This window comes from Helicoverpa zea, chromosome 24, assembly GCF_022581195.2.
Source record: "Helicoverpa zea isolate HzStark_Cry1AcR chromosome 24, ilHelZeax1.1, whole genome shotgun sequence".
Taxonomy (NCBI): Eukaryota; Metazoa; Arthropoda; class Insecta; order Lepidoptera; family Noctuidae; genus Helicoverpa; species Helicoverpa zea.
This window is the reverse complement of record NC_061475.1, coordinates 1,562,193-1,580,680: the sequence shown is the minus strand read 5'-3', so window position 1 is coordinate 1,580,680 and position 18,488 is coordinate 1,562,193. Positions and strand designations below refer to the sequence as shown.

At 35.5% G+C, this 18,488-nt stretch overlaps 1 protein-coding gene across 1 annotated transcript in view; it reads right to left on the bottom strand.

The window, feature by feature from the left end:
• LOC124642277 (facilitated trehalose transporter Tret1-like) overlaps positions 1-18,488 on the bottom strand; it is a 112,687-nt gene that overhangs the window by 11,843 nt on the left and 82,356 nt on the right. Inside the window, exon 4 of the mRNA XM_047180630.1 lies at positions 1,661-1,848. Within this exon, the coding sequence (XP_047036586.1) occupies positions 1,661-1,848 (188 nt within the window). The remainder of the gene's footprint in view (positions 1-1,660; positions 1,849-18,488) is intronic.

Below are 18,488 nucleotides of genomic sequence, written 5' to 3'. Positions count from 1 at the left end.
TTTCTAAGAGACGAGACAACCAAGTAAAAAACAACGTTTCAGTACTATTAGAAGAAATTTACTTTTTAAAATTTTTACCTCAATGTTAAAATGACCTACTCAATGCAGGACTGTAGGTACCAAATAAAACCTATCCTTATAAGAGAAGGACTATCGCATCTGCAAAAATTAGCTACTCTATACTTCGTCCTCAACTCAACGTGACGTCTGTCAAAGATTGCACGATTCTGAAAACTGCTTGCAGTGGGCACGCAATGCTAATACTCATTTATTTCTCAATAACTTAAATTAAATCACCAATTGTTTTCCTATGGATTACGTTGTGCTAATATTAAAAAGTTTAAATAAGAATTGTGTTGATTTATGGCGAATTCGTATTGCTCGACGAATAAAAGTTTTATTTAGCTTCTAACTACTGCTTAATAGAAAACTTAGTGAAGATATGCTTATTATAGTATATTTAAATTAAATTGTTCTATTAATGTAAAGTCGCCGAGCTTTGACCGGATTGAATTTTATTTTGCATATAATACGCGACAGTCAACTGGTTAAAAATAGCCATATTCGATTGGTAGATATTTAAAACAATATGCCATCAGAAGCCTTGAAATAACAAAATATAAAGATCCGAAGTGACAACCTCCTCCTGTTTTTGGAAGTCGGTTAAAAATCAATACAAAATATACCCAATAAATTGCTTCCAAGTGTGATTGCACCCTTATCCTAGACCAGAGTTCCATTCAATTTTAATGTCTCTTTGACGCACGCAAGTTTCTTCTGTATAAGGTGTCCCATAATGTTTTATGTTGGCCCCTAATTGCCCATATATAGTGTTCCTTAGCTTTCTCCAGTAGATACAGTTCCTTTATACGCAGTTTTCGTAATAGGGCTATAATACTGGTTTATGTTTCCTGAGGTCTGTGGTCTGATCCCTAATGTTATTGGATTTATTTAAGTTATTGTGGGAAATGTCTTTGGTGTATTAGATGGGTAGGTTACTATGCAATTTGATGGTGATCCTACCGTTTTGGAATGCAAGTTGGAAATATTATTTTCTGATAAACATTTCAGTAGTTTAAATCAGACTATTATTAGAATTAATAAAGCATAAACGAAAAGCTTGGAAAACCGGTTCTTTTTGAAATTTAAGGTGAACCTATTTTCAGTTATGAAAGTCCTATAGCCTTAGGGCCGAAGCCTACTGCCGGGGCTGTGGGATTGTTCGCGCGATTTACCTTGGCCCTGGTATATAAAGGGCTCCGGAAGGAACATGATGGGTTGTAGTCAGTAAGAGTCATCCACTCCTTTATGCTGCACCCACAGAGGGAAGGGTCATTTGATGATTTCCTACCAAAAAAATATACTGCTACTTACTTGTGTCGTCATAATAATGCAGCAGATTAGCATGCCCCCGCAGAATGACGCGGCAGAGATCATGTGCACGCTGGTGGACAGGGCAGTGGCGAGCCACGCGAGGGTGTACGGTAGGACAGTGTCTACATGATACAGCTACTTACTTGTGTCGTCATAATAATGCAGTAGATTAGCATGCCCCCGCAGAATGACGCGGCAGAGATCATGTGCACGCTGGTGGACAGGGCAGTGGCGAGCCACGCGAGGGTGTACGGTAGGACAGTGTCTACATGATACAGCTACTTACTTGTGTCGTCATAATAATGCAGCAGATTAGCATGCCCCCGCAGAATGACGCGGCAGAGATCATGTGCACGCTGGTGGACAGTGCAGTGGCGAGCCACGCGAGGGTGTACGGTAGGGCGGTCGCGATCAGCACTGAGCGGCGGCCGAGACGCATCGCGAAGCCTCCCATTATACCGCCCACGAATGCACCTGAGGAAGAACAAAGATTTTGATAAGTGTTTTAATTTAGATGGAAGAATTTGATATAAAACTAAGATTGGTCATTTGTTGTCCAAGCAACTCGTCTGTGGAATGCACTGCCTGTATCTATCAGGCGCGCACAGTCACTCGCTGTATTCAAGAGTATGGTGAAGAACTATTATCTGAATCTTTAACACTCTCTCTACTTTCTTTATATTTATATTTTTGTCTCCCATCCAACTATCCTTAAATATGTGTATGTATTGTTTATTTTATACTTGTATATATAACTATTTAATCATTATTCGTACGCCTACTACCCTAATCTATCTATTTAAAATCGACTCCATCCAAAGGTTGTCTGTAAGAGATTGCTCTTGAGCGATAAGACCGCCTGTTGTACTCACACGTATTTGTTTGTAATGTCCTTGTCTATGTTTCTTTGGTGTACAATAAAGAATATTCTATTCTATTCTATTCTATTCTATTCTAAGAGTTGGTATGGTATAGATATCACCGATATCGTCTTCTAATGCATAGACGCGGATGGTGCATCTAAACATTACGGTCAGTTGGTACTACTGTCTATGATGAGGCACGGACTAGTGATTGTACATTATAATGTACAATGAAATTACTGTCTGTAAAAATTCATACTTTTTTAACATTCCAATTTCGCTGAATAGCCTAAATATTTTCCTCTGCATAGCAATGTTTACCTGTACATTTTCAATAGGATTTCTCACGACAAATTGAAAATTCTGAAAAGCTTTACATTCCGTGATCGCTTTTAAAACTTTTTTCCCGTGAAAAGGGGACAAATATTCTCTTTGACAGGCGGAATATCAAACGATGTAGTTTTGTGCTCAATTCTAGCGATTTCAATCGGAAATTTTATTGTAGACTTTCTGTTGTCAGGTGAAGTTTTAATCCCCGATATAAAAGAGGAGTCATATATTTACTGATGTGTGTCTTTTATTTTACTGATATCTGTGGCACGTTCTTAAACAGATGAAACGATTTGGGTGCAGTTTTTAGTAATGAGCTACATAGTTTAAAAGCGGTGATTATTTTACTATAATAACAGCAGTACATTGTTCTATATTTCATTAAAAAAAATTAAGTGGTAAAAAATTTTGAAAACAGTAGGTACTTATTACCGTACCAGCCTTAGACTTCAAGAAAGAGCAATGTATCAGGTTAAAATGGTAGCCGATTTCAATGTAAAATCTTAGCAAATAATAATTACAAACAAATGTATACAAAAACCTCTCAGGTTTCCATTAAACAGTGAAGTTACGGTAATATAATAAATCATTCATTCTAATGTTTATGATTTTCTTTCATACCTCTATGGTAATGGAAATGTTATTAATATTATAAAACAGTTCTACAAATATAATATATGTAGTTTATTATTGTAGCTATTAATGATAATGCTTTAATACTGTTTATATTTGACGTCAGAGAGCTGCTATATTGTATGTAAGATAGTTTGGTACTTCGGACATCCTAAACTGCTGAAGGGTTATAAATATTGGGATGCCTTTAGGTAAGTACTATACGTCTTGTATTTGAAAATATAGGTTTTAAAATATTATTTATTTTTCTACTTTTTTTCAGTCTTCCTGTCTTACTGAGTAGTGAAAGTCTTATATGCTACGAGTATGTGAGATTTCTTCGATCTCTGTCATTTTATTAGTAGGAAAAGTATCTATTTAAAATTTTACCGTCTCAAGAACACAAAAATAAAAACATTCAACAGACTTAATATTTTCCCGTTTTCCTCTCGTACACACTGACGGAAAACCACAATTCTTATTAATTGAAAGCTCAGCGCTGAACGATTGCGATACATGTAAATATATCCCGGGTATGTCTATCGTCTGAGCCGTTTATTTCCGTCTGGCACGAAATCACTGCGAGATGTACCAGATTGGCTGGCTCCATGGACAACTAAATAACTAGCGGAGGTGCCATAGCGGAAAATCTCCTAAGAAAGTAGCGCGCCAAAATGTGGGTGAACGAGACGAGGAACGTTAGGTACTGTTTTAGTACTTACTAGCGACCCGACCCAGCTTCGCACGGGTGCAATGCTGATACTAAATACAGTATTTCTACATTATGTAATGGATGTTGTTGTACATATAAACTTTCCTCTTCAGTCACTCTATCTATTAAACAAAACCGTATCAAAATCCTTTGCGTAGTTTTAAAGATTTAAGCATACATAGGGACAGAGAAAGTGACTTTGTTCTACTATACCACATATTAGTGAGACGCTCTTTTAGGACCCGACCATTTTTTGTAATACCAAAAATCATTGACAGACGTCTAAACGAACCCGAACGCCTCGTTAGTTCTCTCGTAAGTGAGTCGTTTTGATCATACCGACAGTAGGAATTTGAGCTATAAGAAGGTACCTGACCTACCTGCATTATGGCATCTCCGCTCAACTTTAATAATTCCTGACTCCGTGGCTGGCTCGGACTAAACATTTGATTTCATGTGCGTTTGTTTGTTTTGTCTTTTTGCGAAGTTTTGTATGTGTGGTCTTGGAGATCATTGAAAGGTTGGGTTTGTCTGGTACTGTAAATTCGGCGTTTTTGTTAGATTAGCAGGTATAAAGTGATGGATACACTGCCGAATTTAGTATCTATAGTAGTAAACTGCCCAGATTTTTTCAATGTCTTCCAGTGACTGTAGTTTTGTCTCAGACAAAATACTTTCAGTTATTATAATGTCGTTTCAAATTATTGTAAGTATTTTGGCACACAATTGGTCACTTTGCTTTTATTATATTTTCTATACATTTAATAAAAATCATCAATTTAACTAATTTAGTTGAAGATAAACACACACAGATAGAAATCTTTAGGAGTAGACCTTATAACTATAAATAGTATAGGTAGGTACATTCTACAGGACGTTAAAACACAACTATAATAGTAAGCGTATTTACTCAATCTTAAATTCTATTACTGCAAATAAACACGATTTGCGTTAAAATGATACACAGAAACGGATGCAAAACCTATAAATTGTACGTTAACACAGAATTGTAGGAAAACAAATAAACTTGTGTGAGCTCCGTATTGGAATATCACCAATCATTTTCATTGTGAATTTCTAAGGGAGAGTGCATGCTTTTAAACCTCTGTCATTTCTTAATAATCCACCTCTGTAATTCCAGCTTAAACTATAATTTTGATATAATATGTACCTAAATCTATACTTAAGAAAAGTAAGTAAAGTTGTCATCACCAGAAATATGAGCAAATAACTGGAAAAAAAATAAATTAAAAAGAAATACATACCTATCTATCTATACCTACTTAAATCCTAATTCATAGCTTCTATTACAACATTATATTTTTCATCTATAAATTCGCCCAATATAAGCCAAAGTCCAATTCAAATGAATATTTATGGTAGATAACTACACAGATTTTATGCAACGCGCCCTATAAAATCAAAATATGCATCACTAACAAATAACGAGCTCGTATGCCATAACGAACCATCAAGCCAAAAGCTTCATATCAAAGGCAAACACACAGACAAACAGACATACACACAGACACACAGACGATTGAATGACGTTGGTGCAATATTTCTGCGTTTACAAAGCGCAATCGGGGTATGAAGTGATGGACTATCAGTTTCGAGTCAATAAACTATGCATACGGCTTGTGTTTTGTAAAGGTTTAAAAAGCATACGACTACTACAGGAAATAGTGGGATTGAAAACGGGTTGAAAATGATCCTGGTTAGGTATTGCAAATAAATAATAACCCAAAAAAAACTGCAAATGTGGCCATTTTCACATGAAAAGTTTACATTCAATTCAATAAAACACTCGTCTTTCTACGCAAAAAATCAAATAAAGCCATTAACTCTAATTAAAATAATTAACAAAAAAAAAACTCTAATGGCATCTTAAATTTTTTGACAGCAAAACGGCCAGTACCTAATTTCTCATTATATAGTGCCATGGCATTCTGAAAAGAGGTTGCATTGCACACTTTTAAAGTTTTAAGAAATAAAATAGAGAACTGTCAAATTGACATTTAATTAACCTATCAAGTTAATTTTAGCTTAGCTATGATTGTTCAAAAGGAATTTCAATAGCTCGAATCTGTCTACACTGCCTTTTGATCGGCCATAACCTCGTGGTATCTCAATGATGAATAAATACATCGCAAGACTTCACAAATGAAACAAAAGAGTTCTTTCAGTCGATGACTGGAACACTAATCCCGCCTACCAAAACGAAATAAGTAGGCTGAACATTCTTAGAGTATTGAACCAACTGGAGACGCCATGCTCATAATAATATGTCTGTGCGAAAAAGTTTGACAGTTAACGCGTGGGGGAGGCACTGCCACGAATAGATTTCATTTCAGTTGAATTGCAGCGACCATGGTCACAGGTGGACTAGACTTAACTAGTTTTTAAAATTGGCAAAATAATAGTTAAAAGTCACTATACTGTTAGGACAATTACCTACAGTGAACTGTGAGTTTGGGCGAAAACAATCATAAGAGCTTCTCCAGTTGATTAACTAATCTTAGTGAACATCCCAAAAAGTGGCATACCGAAGTCGAGAGACGCCCTTTATCAACGAAAAACAATGTCTCAAGAAATACCTATGTCGGCGGCAGAAGATATATTAAACGCCGTCACTTGACGGTACAAAACACTTTTATTTTGTTATTTACGCTGGTATTCAGGTTGCTACCAATTTAGAATGCTGTTCTAATGTATTTATTGATTTATTGGTCGCGGTATTTGTACAGTGCGACCAGTGTATCTTGACGTTTCTTTGGAGATGTCAAATTGGTTTCGGAGGAGCAGTCAATTTTGTGAGGAATTGTTTTTATTTTCATTCTGCTGCATGCTGCTGCTTCGTTTTGAGCGAAATCTATGTTTAATGCAAATAACTGTAAGCAACATGTAACTGTTGAAAGGACATTGTTCCGGCTCCATACATGTTCTGCCTAAGAACCGTTCGAATGGAAAGTGACTTCTATAAACTCTTAAAATTATATGGAATCCTATGAAATAAGTTTTCACGAACGGACACTTCAGGAAACTAAAATAATTACGAAAAAAGTTAATATTTTGAGGTTATAAATAAAAAATAACCAAGCTTGCGTGAAATATCAGAGTAGTATTATCAAACTACACTATACAAAAAATCAACAATACTATGTACAGCTCTATATGTTCTCTTCTAGATCTAGGAAAAGACTACTCTACTAGATACTAGGAAAAGAGATAGTAAATAGTCAAGTTTAAGATAATTCTTTGACAATGATCATTTTATAAAGTTGCATTTTCTGTCTGTCCCTTTGAATGCTTTAGATCTTTAAAACTACGCAATGGATTTGGGTGCGATTTTTTTTAATAGATAGAGTAGGTCAAGAGGAAGGTTTACACCAAGGTTTTACATTGCCACCGTGCGAAGACGGGGCGTGTGACTAGTTTTCATAAATGCTTAGAATTTTTATGAAAAACAACTACCTAAACGCTTTTGCTTTCAACGTTACGTTTCTTAATATATAGTGAATCCACTTTGGATTTGTGATAAAACGCATAAGTTTCCAAAATGGAAGAGTTCCATTCACCACAATTCATAAAATATCGATATTATTAGGATGGAGAATTATTTATTTAAATGATTGTTACTACTTTTATATTAGACAGTTACCTAGCTATCTACATGCCATAAGGCGGGAATCGAACCCGCGGTCTATTACCAAGAAGGCACAGACCATACTAAAAATGTCATTACCACACAAAATAATTTAACAGTTAAAGTAAGGTTTACCAATAACAATGAAAGAGGTTTTCGAGGATGTGCAATAAAAACAATATTTATATTCAATTAAAGGTTTTTAATCATCAATATTTCTCAATAATATATCTAAGAACTGAGCTTTGGTATCTCGCCCAGCTTAAATACCAGATAATAGTCATTATGTGGGCACAACAGCCCACTGTTCTACGCCCAACGATACAATTGCAACAGTATGCCTGATGGTAGGAGCTTCTTACAAAGTACACAATTGCGTCCAACAGTGCATTGCATCTTATTATGCTCGACTGCTTCAGACCAACACGTCGTACATATAAGGTCATGAGCTTCAACCTGTAATAATAAATACAAAAAATCATTAGTAAATATCAAGTAACTTGCAATTGTGGCAATTGATTTGAAAACCGAGAAATTGTGTGCTTATGAAAACATAAGTAGGTAGTAACATTCTTATCAAAATTAGAAAAACACTTTCGTAGACCACTTACCATACGGGGAACAGTCCATTGTTGTATGCAACGAAGTATATCTTCGTTTTCTAATACCAAAGAACCTCCAGCAGATCCACAATTTATACAATATACTATATTCTGCATCCATTGTTGTAATTATAATATAACTAAATTCGATCACAGACAGAGCAATATCCGAAAATGCTAGTAAAATCCAGTTCTTTACACAAAGCCGAGTCTACCAAGTACGCAATCTAATCGGAGTCCGTAATCAAGCCAAAGTTGTTAGAATAAAACCATGAAACGCATAGAAAATCACAAAAGAAACGATAGTCGCAAAGCAATCAAACCAATCAAACTGACTTCTAGCAAACTGACTGAAGTACACCAGTGTTGCCAATTACGAAAACTATAATCCTACTCGAATGCCAAGCTAGAAATTCGCGATTCGCTCAAAACCATCTTAAAACATTATACAGAATACTAGCTTTTTTCTAGCTAGTCAGTTTAGGTATTTAAATGAATAAAGTGTTACCAACTAATTTTAATAACCGACTTCGGAAAGTAGGTTCTCAATTCGATCCGTATTTACCGAAATCCCGAAAACTTCTGAAACTGGCAGCACTGGCTGACGGAAACATTTTATAAGGCATCAATAATGGTGACCCTACTTTTTATTTGGAATTTATTTATTTGAAGTGTCCGTGGAATACTAAAATATGTTTCAAACAATATAAAAATAAATAAAAATTATAGTATAATTTATATTCACATCGGTTCTTAGGCCAAAATTGAACAATGTCCTTTAATATGAATAGTTCGATGAAATAAATCAGGGATCACAATATACTGGGTTTACTGTAATGTTTAGCCCATTGTAAAAAATAGGCTCATTGTAAAAAATACTTCCAAACAAACCTACATTTGTCTGAATACAATACAAACAATATAAACCCTAAAAACATTAAAAGTTAAATATTACGGAAGGGCCAATCAGACTCATACATTTTACTTTAGCGCTCTCCGATATTTATTTCCCTAACTTATTGCCTCAGCAATGAAATAATAACCACATCAAATTGATCATTGCGTAAATGCCTACTAAACGGATTAAAATTAATGAATAATGCTTCCAGTTTATTAATATCACTTGAAATTGCTAACTACGGAGTGATAAAACGTTATGGCGTGAAATCATGGAGAACAAAATATAGCGGAGATGTCATAACGCAAAATCTCTTAAGAAAGCAGGGTTCGAACTACTTCGTTACTAGCTCCTCCCTTACACGCCTTCTATACAACCCGCTCATTATTATCAAAATAAAATCACCAATCAATCAAGACTTTGACCGATTGGTTTTGACATAAGAAGGAACCTGAAAGTTTCTTTAGTTCTAGTAACTGATCACGCCTGTCGTACGTTGCTTGACCTACAAGTACCTAAGCGCCTGATCTACCTTCCTTATGGCATCTCCGCTATCTTTCCTTCCTCCGTGGAAGCAATCTTCACGCCGCCATATTTTATGGGTTTGACAGTTATTCAACTAACATATTACCGTAGTATCAATCAGTTTGTAATAGACTGGTCCTTGGCACTGGTTAAAGTCCTTGGTGCTTCTCGTTAAAGTTGTATGAGTAGGAATAGAGCTGGTTACATACTTGTTTCTGCCTCAAGGAAAGTCTTCCATGAGACAACGCTTAATAATGGTCACTTTTGACAATGTTTTTGTTTCTAAAATTCATTGAATATCGTGTTTAGGTAGAGGGAGGTAGCCAAATGTTATGTTTCGTATAACCAAAATTATAATATTAATAAATCTTAACTACTTATCTAATTATTAATTCAGGAAAGCTAAAGAAAACTCAAAACCAATTGATTCTCATTTGTTTTTCATATTAAAAATGTGTTGTCAATCAAATTCAAATAAGCTAATAAAATACACATACTTCCATCATATTCCTTCAATCCCACATTACACTGCGTGCCAAAATAAACTGGTCACATAATAATTGAACCGACATACGCAAACTGCTCGCGGGTGTAACGTAATGGACGTGTATTCAATTATCATTATACCGGCAATAAATAATAATTTCCAGATACTTTTTGAGACAGTTTTATCGATTATAAATTACGGTTATTTCGGAAGATCGGTTTTATTGATTATTGTGTTGCTTTTACCGTAAATTGTGTTATTAAATACGAGGCATATTTTTATAATATATTTTTGTACATAATGTCCCAGCTGTCATTGAACATCTTTGGCAGTCATTACGGGTAGTCAGAAACCGTCTTACCTAGGGGCAACCCAATAGTTCGCTTGGGTAACTGGGTTGAGGTCAGATAGGCAGTCGCTCTTGTAAAACACTGGTACTCGTCTGCATTTAGTTAACTGGAACTGGAAGCCACCTCCAGCATGTTTGGGAAAAGGCTAGACAGATGATAAAGGACAATGTACTATGCTTTTACACCTACATAAAGTTTTTTTCATTGCCTATATATGTAATGCCCGCAGATTTATTAAATTTTCTCACCATTTAGGGCCTATGCACATCACATTTTTTAAACGCGCCGTCGACGCGCGTTTGTAGCGATACAGACGCGATACGCGCGCAAGACAGACGCAGCCTGTAGACCTTTGCACACCTGTATATGCAGATGCAGGCGCGATGCAAACGCGCGTTTGTATCGATACAGACGCGCCGGTGCCGCGCGTTTGTATCAATACAAATGACAACAAACTGCTCTGCAGGATAAAAACGCGCCGTCGACGTGCGTTCCCAAAACGCGCGTCGACGCACAGTGGATCCAAATTGAAAAATAGTGGACATAGGCAACAAAGTTCCAATATCGATTCGATATGTTTTTATGTGATTCTACATGATATTCCAGACAACTTTTACTCTTGTGAAATTTCTTCTAAAGTCGATCGTTTGTCTGAAAAAAAATAAATTAGATTGTTTTGTATGGAGCGAATCACGTTTATTTTTTTTTCTTCAATTGTACGAATATGTTAGGTCTGTGGCGTGAGTATATGATACCTAGGGTCATTCTCTATCCAAGAAAAAATATATCAGCGCCGGCCATCTGCAGCCGCGCGAGTAATCATTCGGTAAAAAAATAATATTTTCTATGACATTTTTTGCCTTTTAAGATCAATTCAAAGTATATTTTCTGTCTCACTTGGCTGTTTTCACCTTATTTTTGGTTAAATATATAGTTTTAATGGCACATAGGTACTCACAACTAGTAATTCTAGCAGAGGTTTTGTTATTATTGCATGTTATCGGTGGCACCTGCATTGTGATTGATGACTCATTTTTGTTGTGCGCTCGTCTAAGCGCACAACTAATTAGTCATCGAAAAATGCTCGTCTCTGATTGGCTGTAATTTTTTTTAATACCTGCTACCTGTAAAATAAATATTATTTGTCAAATATAGGTGAAATAGTTTGATTTTTTATGGGCAAGACGTTGATAATCATTATTTACACAATCAAGCGTATGTAAAGTATAGTATAAGTTATCGTACGTATGATCGAAAGAACATTGTGAAATTATTAAAGCCCTGAAAGGGGCTGTTTGTCATACCAGCCCTGATGGGCTTTTGTGGGAACAGTCCAGAGCCGGATCACTTTATTTCTTATTCCAGAAGTGGGTCCAGCAAATTTTCGGACTCTGCTATGAGGCATTCTTCTTCCTCCATAATCTCGCTATCACAGGGAGGCTCGGTAGTCTGTAACAACTGAATTGCTTCAGGCAACAACTCACCATGAACCTGTTTCGTTATTTTAGGCCTTATGTAGGATATGTGGGGATCAGAGCTTATTAGAAGTCCATGGGAGGATGTCTTCGTTTGTTGCTGTTCTGTCCGTTTTCCGAGTTTGTTTCTCTCTGACGTTTCTGAAGTCTTAAGTAAGTACTTCCATCTCGAGAGCGCAAGTGAGGTATAAAGAGCTAAGCACTTATCTTCAGAGACGGTACTTAGGTTCTGCTTTTTGAATAGTCGCTCGTGTACTTGGGATAGCGTTTCCGGATTACTGGAAAGGTATTCGACTACTTTTGCCAGATTCGTTTTGCCGTTGTCTTTCAATTTTGTTAAGTACCAGTCCTACAACTCTTCCTCTGAATTTTCTTCTACTATGGAAGTAGAACGTCTTTTTTTTGCTTATTACATAAGTCTTCGAACGGTTTTCTGTAGAGTGTAGGTAGATGTTACCGCTTCCGTAGTACATACTGCAAGATTAGGAACATGGGAATTCACATCCACTGGCTCAGATAAGTCTGCGTCCGAAAAGCCCAACTCACTTCTCAGGTCAACACTGTCAAAAACAGGCCAGTTGATATTTTTTTCCAACCAATTGCGATTATTTATACGATTCATAAAAGTTTTTTGACTTCTACTTGACTCTGTCCACTTTTTATTTAGACTTACACAAAAAAGCCGACAGAACTCCTTGATTAGGTTTTTGTCTTCTTCAGAAACTGTGGATTCAAAACAGAAATTATACTTTCATATAGAAACATATAATTTTTCAGATCACCACCACTTCTTAATTTCACAAAAAGATCTAGGTTGGTACAAAATCCAGCCATAGTTCTAACGTAAATATTAAAATAAAAGTATTTCACCGTGTTCACAAATAAGCGACAAGAGCGAAACTAGAGGGACATAATAAATGTCTTTGTATTTATAGTCAGTGTTAATTACTCAAGTAGTGAACATATTAACATGACTAGCAGGTAGTAAAAAAAATTACAGCCAATCAGAGACGAGCATTTTTCGATGACTAATTAGTTGTGCGCTTAGACGAGCGCACAACAAAAATGAGTCATCAATCACAATGCAGGTGCCACCGATAACATGCAATAATAACAAAACCTCTGCTAGAATTACTGGTTGTGAGTACCTATGTGCCATTAAAACTATATATTTAACCAAAAATAAGGTGAAAACAGCCAAGTGAGACAGAAAATATACTTTGAATTGATCTTAAAAGGCAAAAAATGTCATAGAAAATATTATTTTTTTACCGAATGATTACTCGCGCGGCTGCAGATGGCCGGCGCTGATATATTTTTTCTTGGATAGAGAATGACCCTAAGTATCATATACTCACGCCACAGACCTAACATATTCGTACAATTGAAGAAAAAACAATAAACGTGAGTCGCTCCATACAAAAAAATCTAATTTATTTTTTTTCAGACAAACGATCGACTTTAGAAGAAATTTCACAAGAGTAAAAGTTGTCTGGAATATCATGTAGAATCACATAAAAACATATCGAATCGATATTGGAACTTTGTTGCCTATGTCCACTAATTTTCAATTTGGATCCACTGTGCGACGGCGCGTTTAAAAAACGTGGTGTGCATAGGCCCTTAAACATACAGATACATATATGGATTAAAAACTTTACATTTTTACTATAAGAAAATATCAACATAAGTCTGTCTAATATAGAAAGAGTTAAACATAGAAAAGTCAATGTACTAACTTAACTCGAAACCTCAAGTTAGCATGTATATTTTAGCATAAGATATTGTTATTAATGATTTCTCCGAAGAAAGTTGTGTAGCTAGTTCTACCGGTGGTATTATTGTAAATATGTTCATAATACAAGATATTATTACGATGTTGAGATATAAGAGCTATGTGGTTTTATCTTTTAATAAGCTTACAGCTCGGCAGCCTAGACTTTGTATACTATAAAGCAAAGGACTTAGGCTTTGTTAGGATTAAAATAATATTAATATTGTAAGTGTTCCTAAAAATGCTTGTCCTAAATCAGTTTCAATTACGTATTATTTGATTAATATATAAAACATATAAATAAAAACATTTATATATATTGAACATTTTAAAAATTGCCCCAAATAAAATGCAACCAAGTGTACCTATTTTATTTAAAGAATATTGGTCAATAGAATTTCCTTTAGGTAAAACTTTAAAAAAAATATTAAGCCAGTTATGACAAAAATCCACGGAAATGGGACGAAAAATTCGAATAAAGAAAAACTAATTAATCTTGGTGAAAATATACGGAAATGTAAAGGAAAAGTGGATGTCAAAATCTTTATCCCCAAAAAGCCTCCAAACATTAAGATTGTTTGTACTAATATGTAGTAACATTTCAAGTTTTACAAACAAAACGCTAAACATTTGGAAACTAACGCCATATTTCACAACACTGAAAGGAAAACACTTACATAACTTACAACAATTACTTGAAAACCAAAACGTCTTAAGCCTCCAAACCTTTGCCATGCAATTTTGGACTCTACATCTTAATCTTAAAGTCCCAATTAGACATTTGCTTTGTCTAGTTAAGACGTCTATGAAATTGAGTTGTGGCCATCGAGAACAAAATGACTAGCGGAGATGTCATAACGCAAAATCTCCTAAGAAAGTAGCGCCCGAAAATGCGAGTGTTCTGGGGACCAGGAACATTACTAGCTCCTTTACACATCTTCGTTCTAACCCGCCTATTATGTTCAAAATAAAATCACCAGTCAATCAATGATTTGATAACGATTTAAAACGCCTCGTTAGTTCTAGTAACTAATCAGGCTGAATCACCTACTGTACGTTGCTTGACCTACAAGAGGCGCCTGCCCTACCTTCCTTATGACATCTCCGCTATCTTTCCTTCCTCCTTGCTGTGCCAAAGATTGCTTTGTTTCACTACTCTTTGTTTACTCACAATAATAATTTAAAAGGATGACTCAGTGCTGAAATTGAATTAAAACGATTATAATATAAAAGGGTTTTTGTCTGAAAGCTGTTAATGTGCTTTAATGTCTCACTAAGAGCTCTTGTTAAGTGTTCATTAAGCTGTAAAATGTAATTAACAATGGTTTTTACTAAATGGTTTTACTTTATAATGTATTAAAATTTTATATTCTCATTTTACTCTGAAAATGGACTGATTGACATCATAATCTCGACATTGATATAATAATTATTTTTTAATCTTTTTTTTTTTAATCATCTGTGAAGTAAACTTTAAGTTACCCGTATGTATATTTAGGCCTGTATTAAAGTCGTAAATCGGAGAGTAATCTCAACCTGTTTTAAATCTTCTCAGACTTTGCACTTTGAACTCAGCAATAAGTCTTTCTTTAATTTACGTCTGTTTTTCGTGTTTGTATGAGTCACTTCCAAATCCTACTCTCCTCATTGTTTGATACTAACATAGGTATCCGGTCTATATACTTTAACCTCTTTTTAGAGAAAACTTGAGGGAAATGGCGATCGGGCTGTCTTTTGTAAATTGGACTTTTATTGAGTGCTCATTTTTTGTGCCCAGTATTATTTCTAATTCAAACTCATTTATTCAAACTTGGCTGCAAAACATTACTTTTTGATCAAAAAGTGTGTAAAAGGCAGCCTTCGAAACACCCACCCCTCATCACTTCCTACTGTTTTTGCTGTGAAGAAGAGGCGCAACCAACTCACCAGCTTTTAATTTTGAAACATCCTAGAAATACATATTACAAAGCAACACCTTATCCGATTCCCTTAACCAAAATCAACTTCACATAAATCAAGATAACCAAAACAAGGCAAAAACAACAGCATAAGTTGTAACTAACTTATTACTAATAACCGTCACGTTTACTACCAAATATACCTACCTAACAAATATATAATAATCTTAAAACAGTGAAGTCACGAATTCGATCCCGGATTCAAGATTTATTCAGCAAATCAATAGTGTCAACTTGTTATCCTGTCGCGATCTATCAAATAAATCAATTATATATAGACAGAGCCGGGAGCTGAGCTATTTATATTGGTAGATAATCGTAACTAATAGTTACTGGTGTAGACTGTAGACCGTTTGGCTGGGGTATTAATTATGGTGGTTTAATTAGGAGGAAGACAGAAGGAGATCATCAAGAAATTGCAGACACAGGTAGTAAGTATGAATGTTTGCAAAAAAGGTTTTTTTCTTGCATTGTTTATGCCTTCAGTTTTTGCACCGTTTGAAGGGGCTTTAAAGCTGGGTCTCTCCATCTCTCCTACTTTAAAAAATAGTTAGATGAAAGACTAACCAAATACTCATGAAAAATTGATACTTATCTTCCAAATCGGATAGGACAAAGAAGAAAGTGAACCAAACAAATATCATTAAAAAATGCTCAAAATATAGCAGAATATCAGGAACCAAGATAATACCAAAAATGCAATTTCCCCACAAAATAAACAAGAAAACTCATTACAACGTAACACAAAATACTGGCCGTAAGAAGTCAGACCACAAACCTAGTCTGGATATAAATCTTTGTAATCTCAGACACAGCCGCGGGCCAAAACTATTTATCTACAGATAATATGACATGTTTATGCTAGGAATAATCAAGGTTTATGATGAAAACCAGGATGTAGAAGCCATCAGTATCTAGCTGATTGGGCATCAGAAAAATATGGACATGTTCGAAGAAGGAACGGTTGTGGTGAATCAGACTTTAGTGGGTAGAACTTAAGTGTGGTTTTACAATGTGACTGATCTACTGTATTAAAAACTGCACCTACCACTGCTATTTCCCCACCACCCAAATGTAGACTGGGAGAAAACGCCTAAGGCGTTAATTCCGCCATTGTACTATTTGTGCAAAACGTATTATAAATAAAAAAATAAAAATAAATAAATCTACTGCTGCTTCTTCTAATGGTAAGAATTAGCAGTGATGATCAGAAGAAATGGTGATGAATCCAAGTACAATTAGTTGTGATTGGTTTGGAAGACGAAGGACTAGAGGAGCCGCACATATTTAGAAACAAGCAAAAACTAAGCAGGTATAGTAATCGAGTATCTTTTATAAATCACAATGAAGTAGACACGTCACAGTGAATTTATTTTCTATGGCATTAAGTTTCAAGATTATTCCAAACACGACTTATTTGTTCAAATCTGCCTACCAGCAAACTTGTACGAGATAAACAAAACAGATAACTTAAAGTTTCATATATTAATAGAGACTTATTGAGTTGCAAAATTAATTACCGTCTCTATCTACGGGTATCGGTAAAACATAGGCATATTACTTCAATTTGTTTCACCAATTATAATGAAAAACGATTTAGCATTTACAGAATTTGTGGTTTTAGGTGCTTCGTGAATATACAAGGTTCTTATCGACAATTCAAAGGGCACATCTCTATTTATGTTAGTATCGATATGTCATGAAACATAAAATTAGTAGCAAATACTTGTGAGAAGAATTACACAATACTTATTATGGTTCTACAAGCTGGACCCAATGTTGGTCCAACATATACGTCCAATACATGGTATAGAACATTCACATCAACTTGCGCACCTATGTTTGTAGTTCTATCTGTTTTTTCGACAGTAAATGGTTTAGGGGCCAATTAGTCTGCTTTCCCAAATTTTAAAGGGATTTTATTACTGAATTTCACTGTACCTAATCAGCATACATCTTTTTTTTTTTTTTTTTTTTAACGACGTCAAAAATCATCAAATGACCCCTTCCGCTGTGGGTTAGCAGCGGAGAGGGAGTGTCAGACTCTTACTGACTAAAAACCGTCGTGTTCCGTCATGGGCCTTTTATGTACCAGGGCCGCGGTATCTCTTTCGAACAACCCGCAGCCCCGGCAGGCCTTGGCCCTGCTGGGCCCCGCTGGGGTTGCTGACATCTCTTTGAGGAGCGCGTGGAACAACGCGCGCCGTCGACACGGGTCTGTCGTCTAGAAAGACAGAGGGTCGATGAGCCACCCGAACTCACCGCCCACAGACCCACGCCCGCCCACAGACCCACGCATCAGCATACATCTTGGCTATAATTCATGAGAATCTGAGAATCCGTTTCGCTCGAAGCTTTAACTGTTTGGTACCTGGTTATATTTTCTTCTTTTCTATTTATTCCACTGAAGGATTCTTTGCCAGTTCCTTTAAATCAAACAATTGTTAATAGGTACATATTGGTGCAAATGTTGGCGCCAATACGTCGGCTTTATGTCATAAAATTGTCACCTAACCACATATTTGTGCCGCGCGATTAGCTTGCAATCAGTCATTAAATCCTGCTTGGACGTGTTACAAAACTTCTAATATGGCTGCCTTTTATGGTTATAATGATAGATAGGTGGCAACTATCAAGAAACTTGTGTAGGCAACCTCTTAAGAAATATCTTTATAAAGATGTCTTAAAATATCCTTGATGTGACTATGTTTTTATTGGTAACTAATCAATTCACTTTAATCATAATATTCGTAGGATTATGGACTACTATTTTGTTAAATTAAAGAAAACAGCTACATACTGTATCATTTTGAATTTTCACCGATTTTTACTTAGGGTGTTTATATTTTTTGGGGGGACAAAATTAAGACTTGTTAAAACCT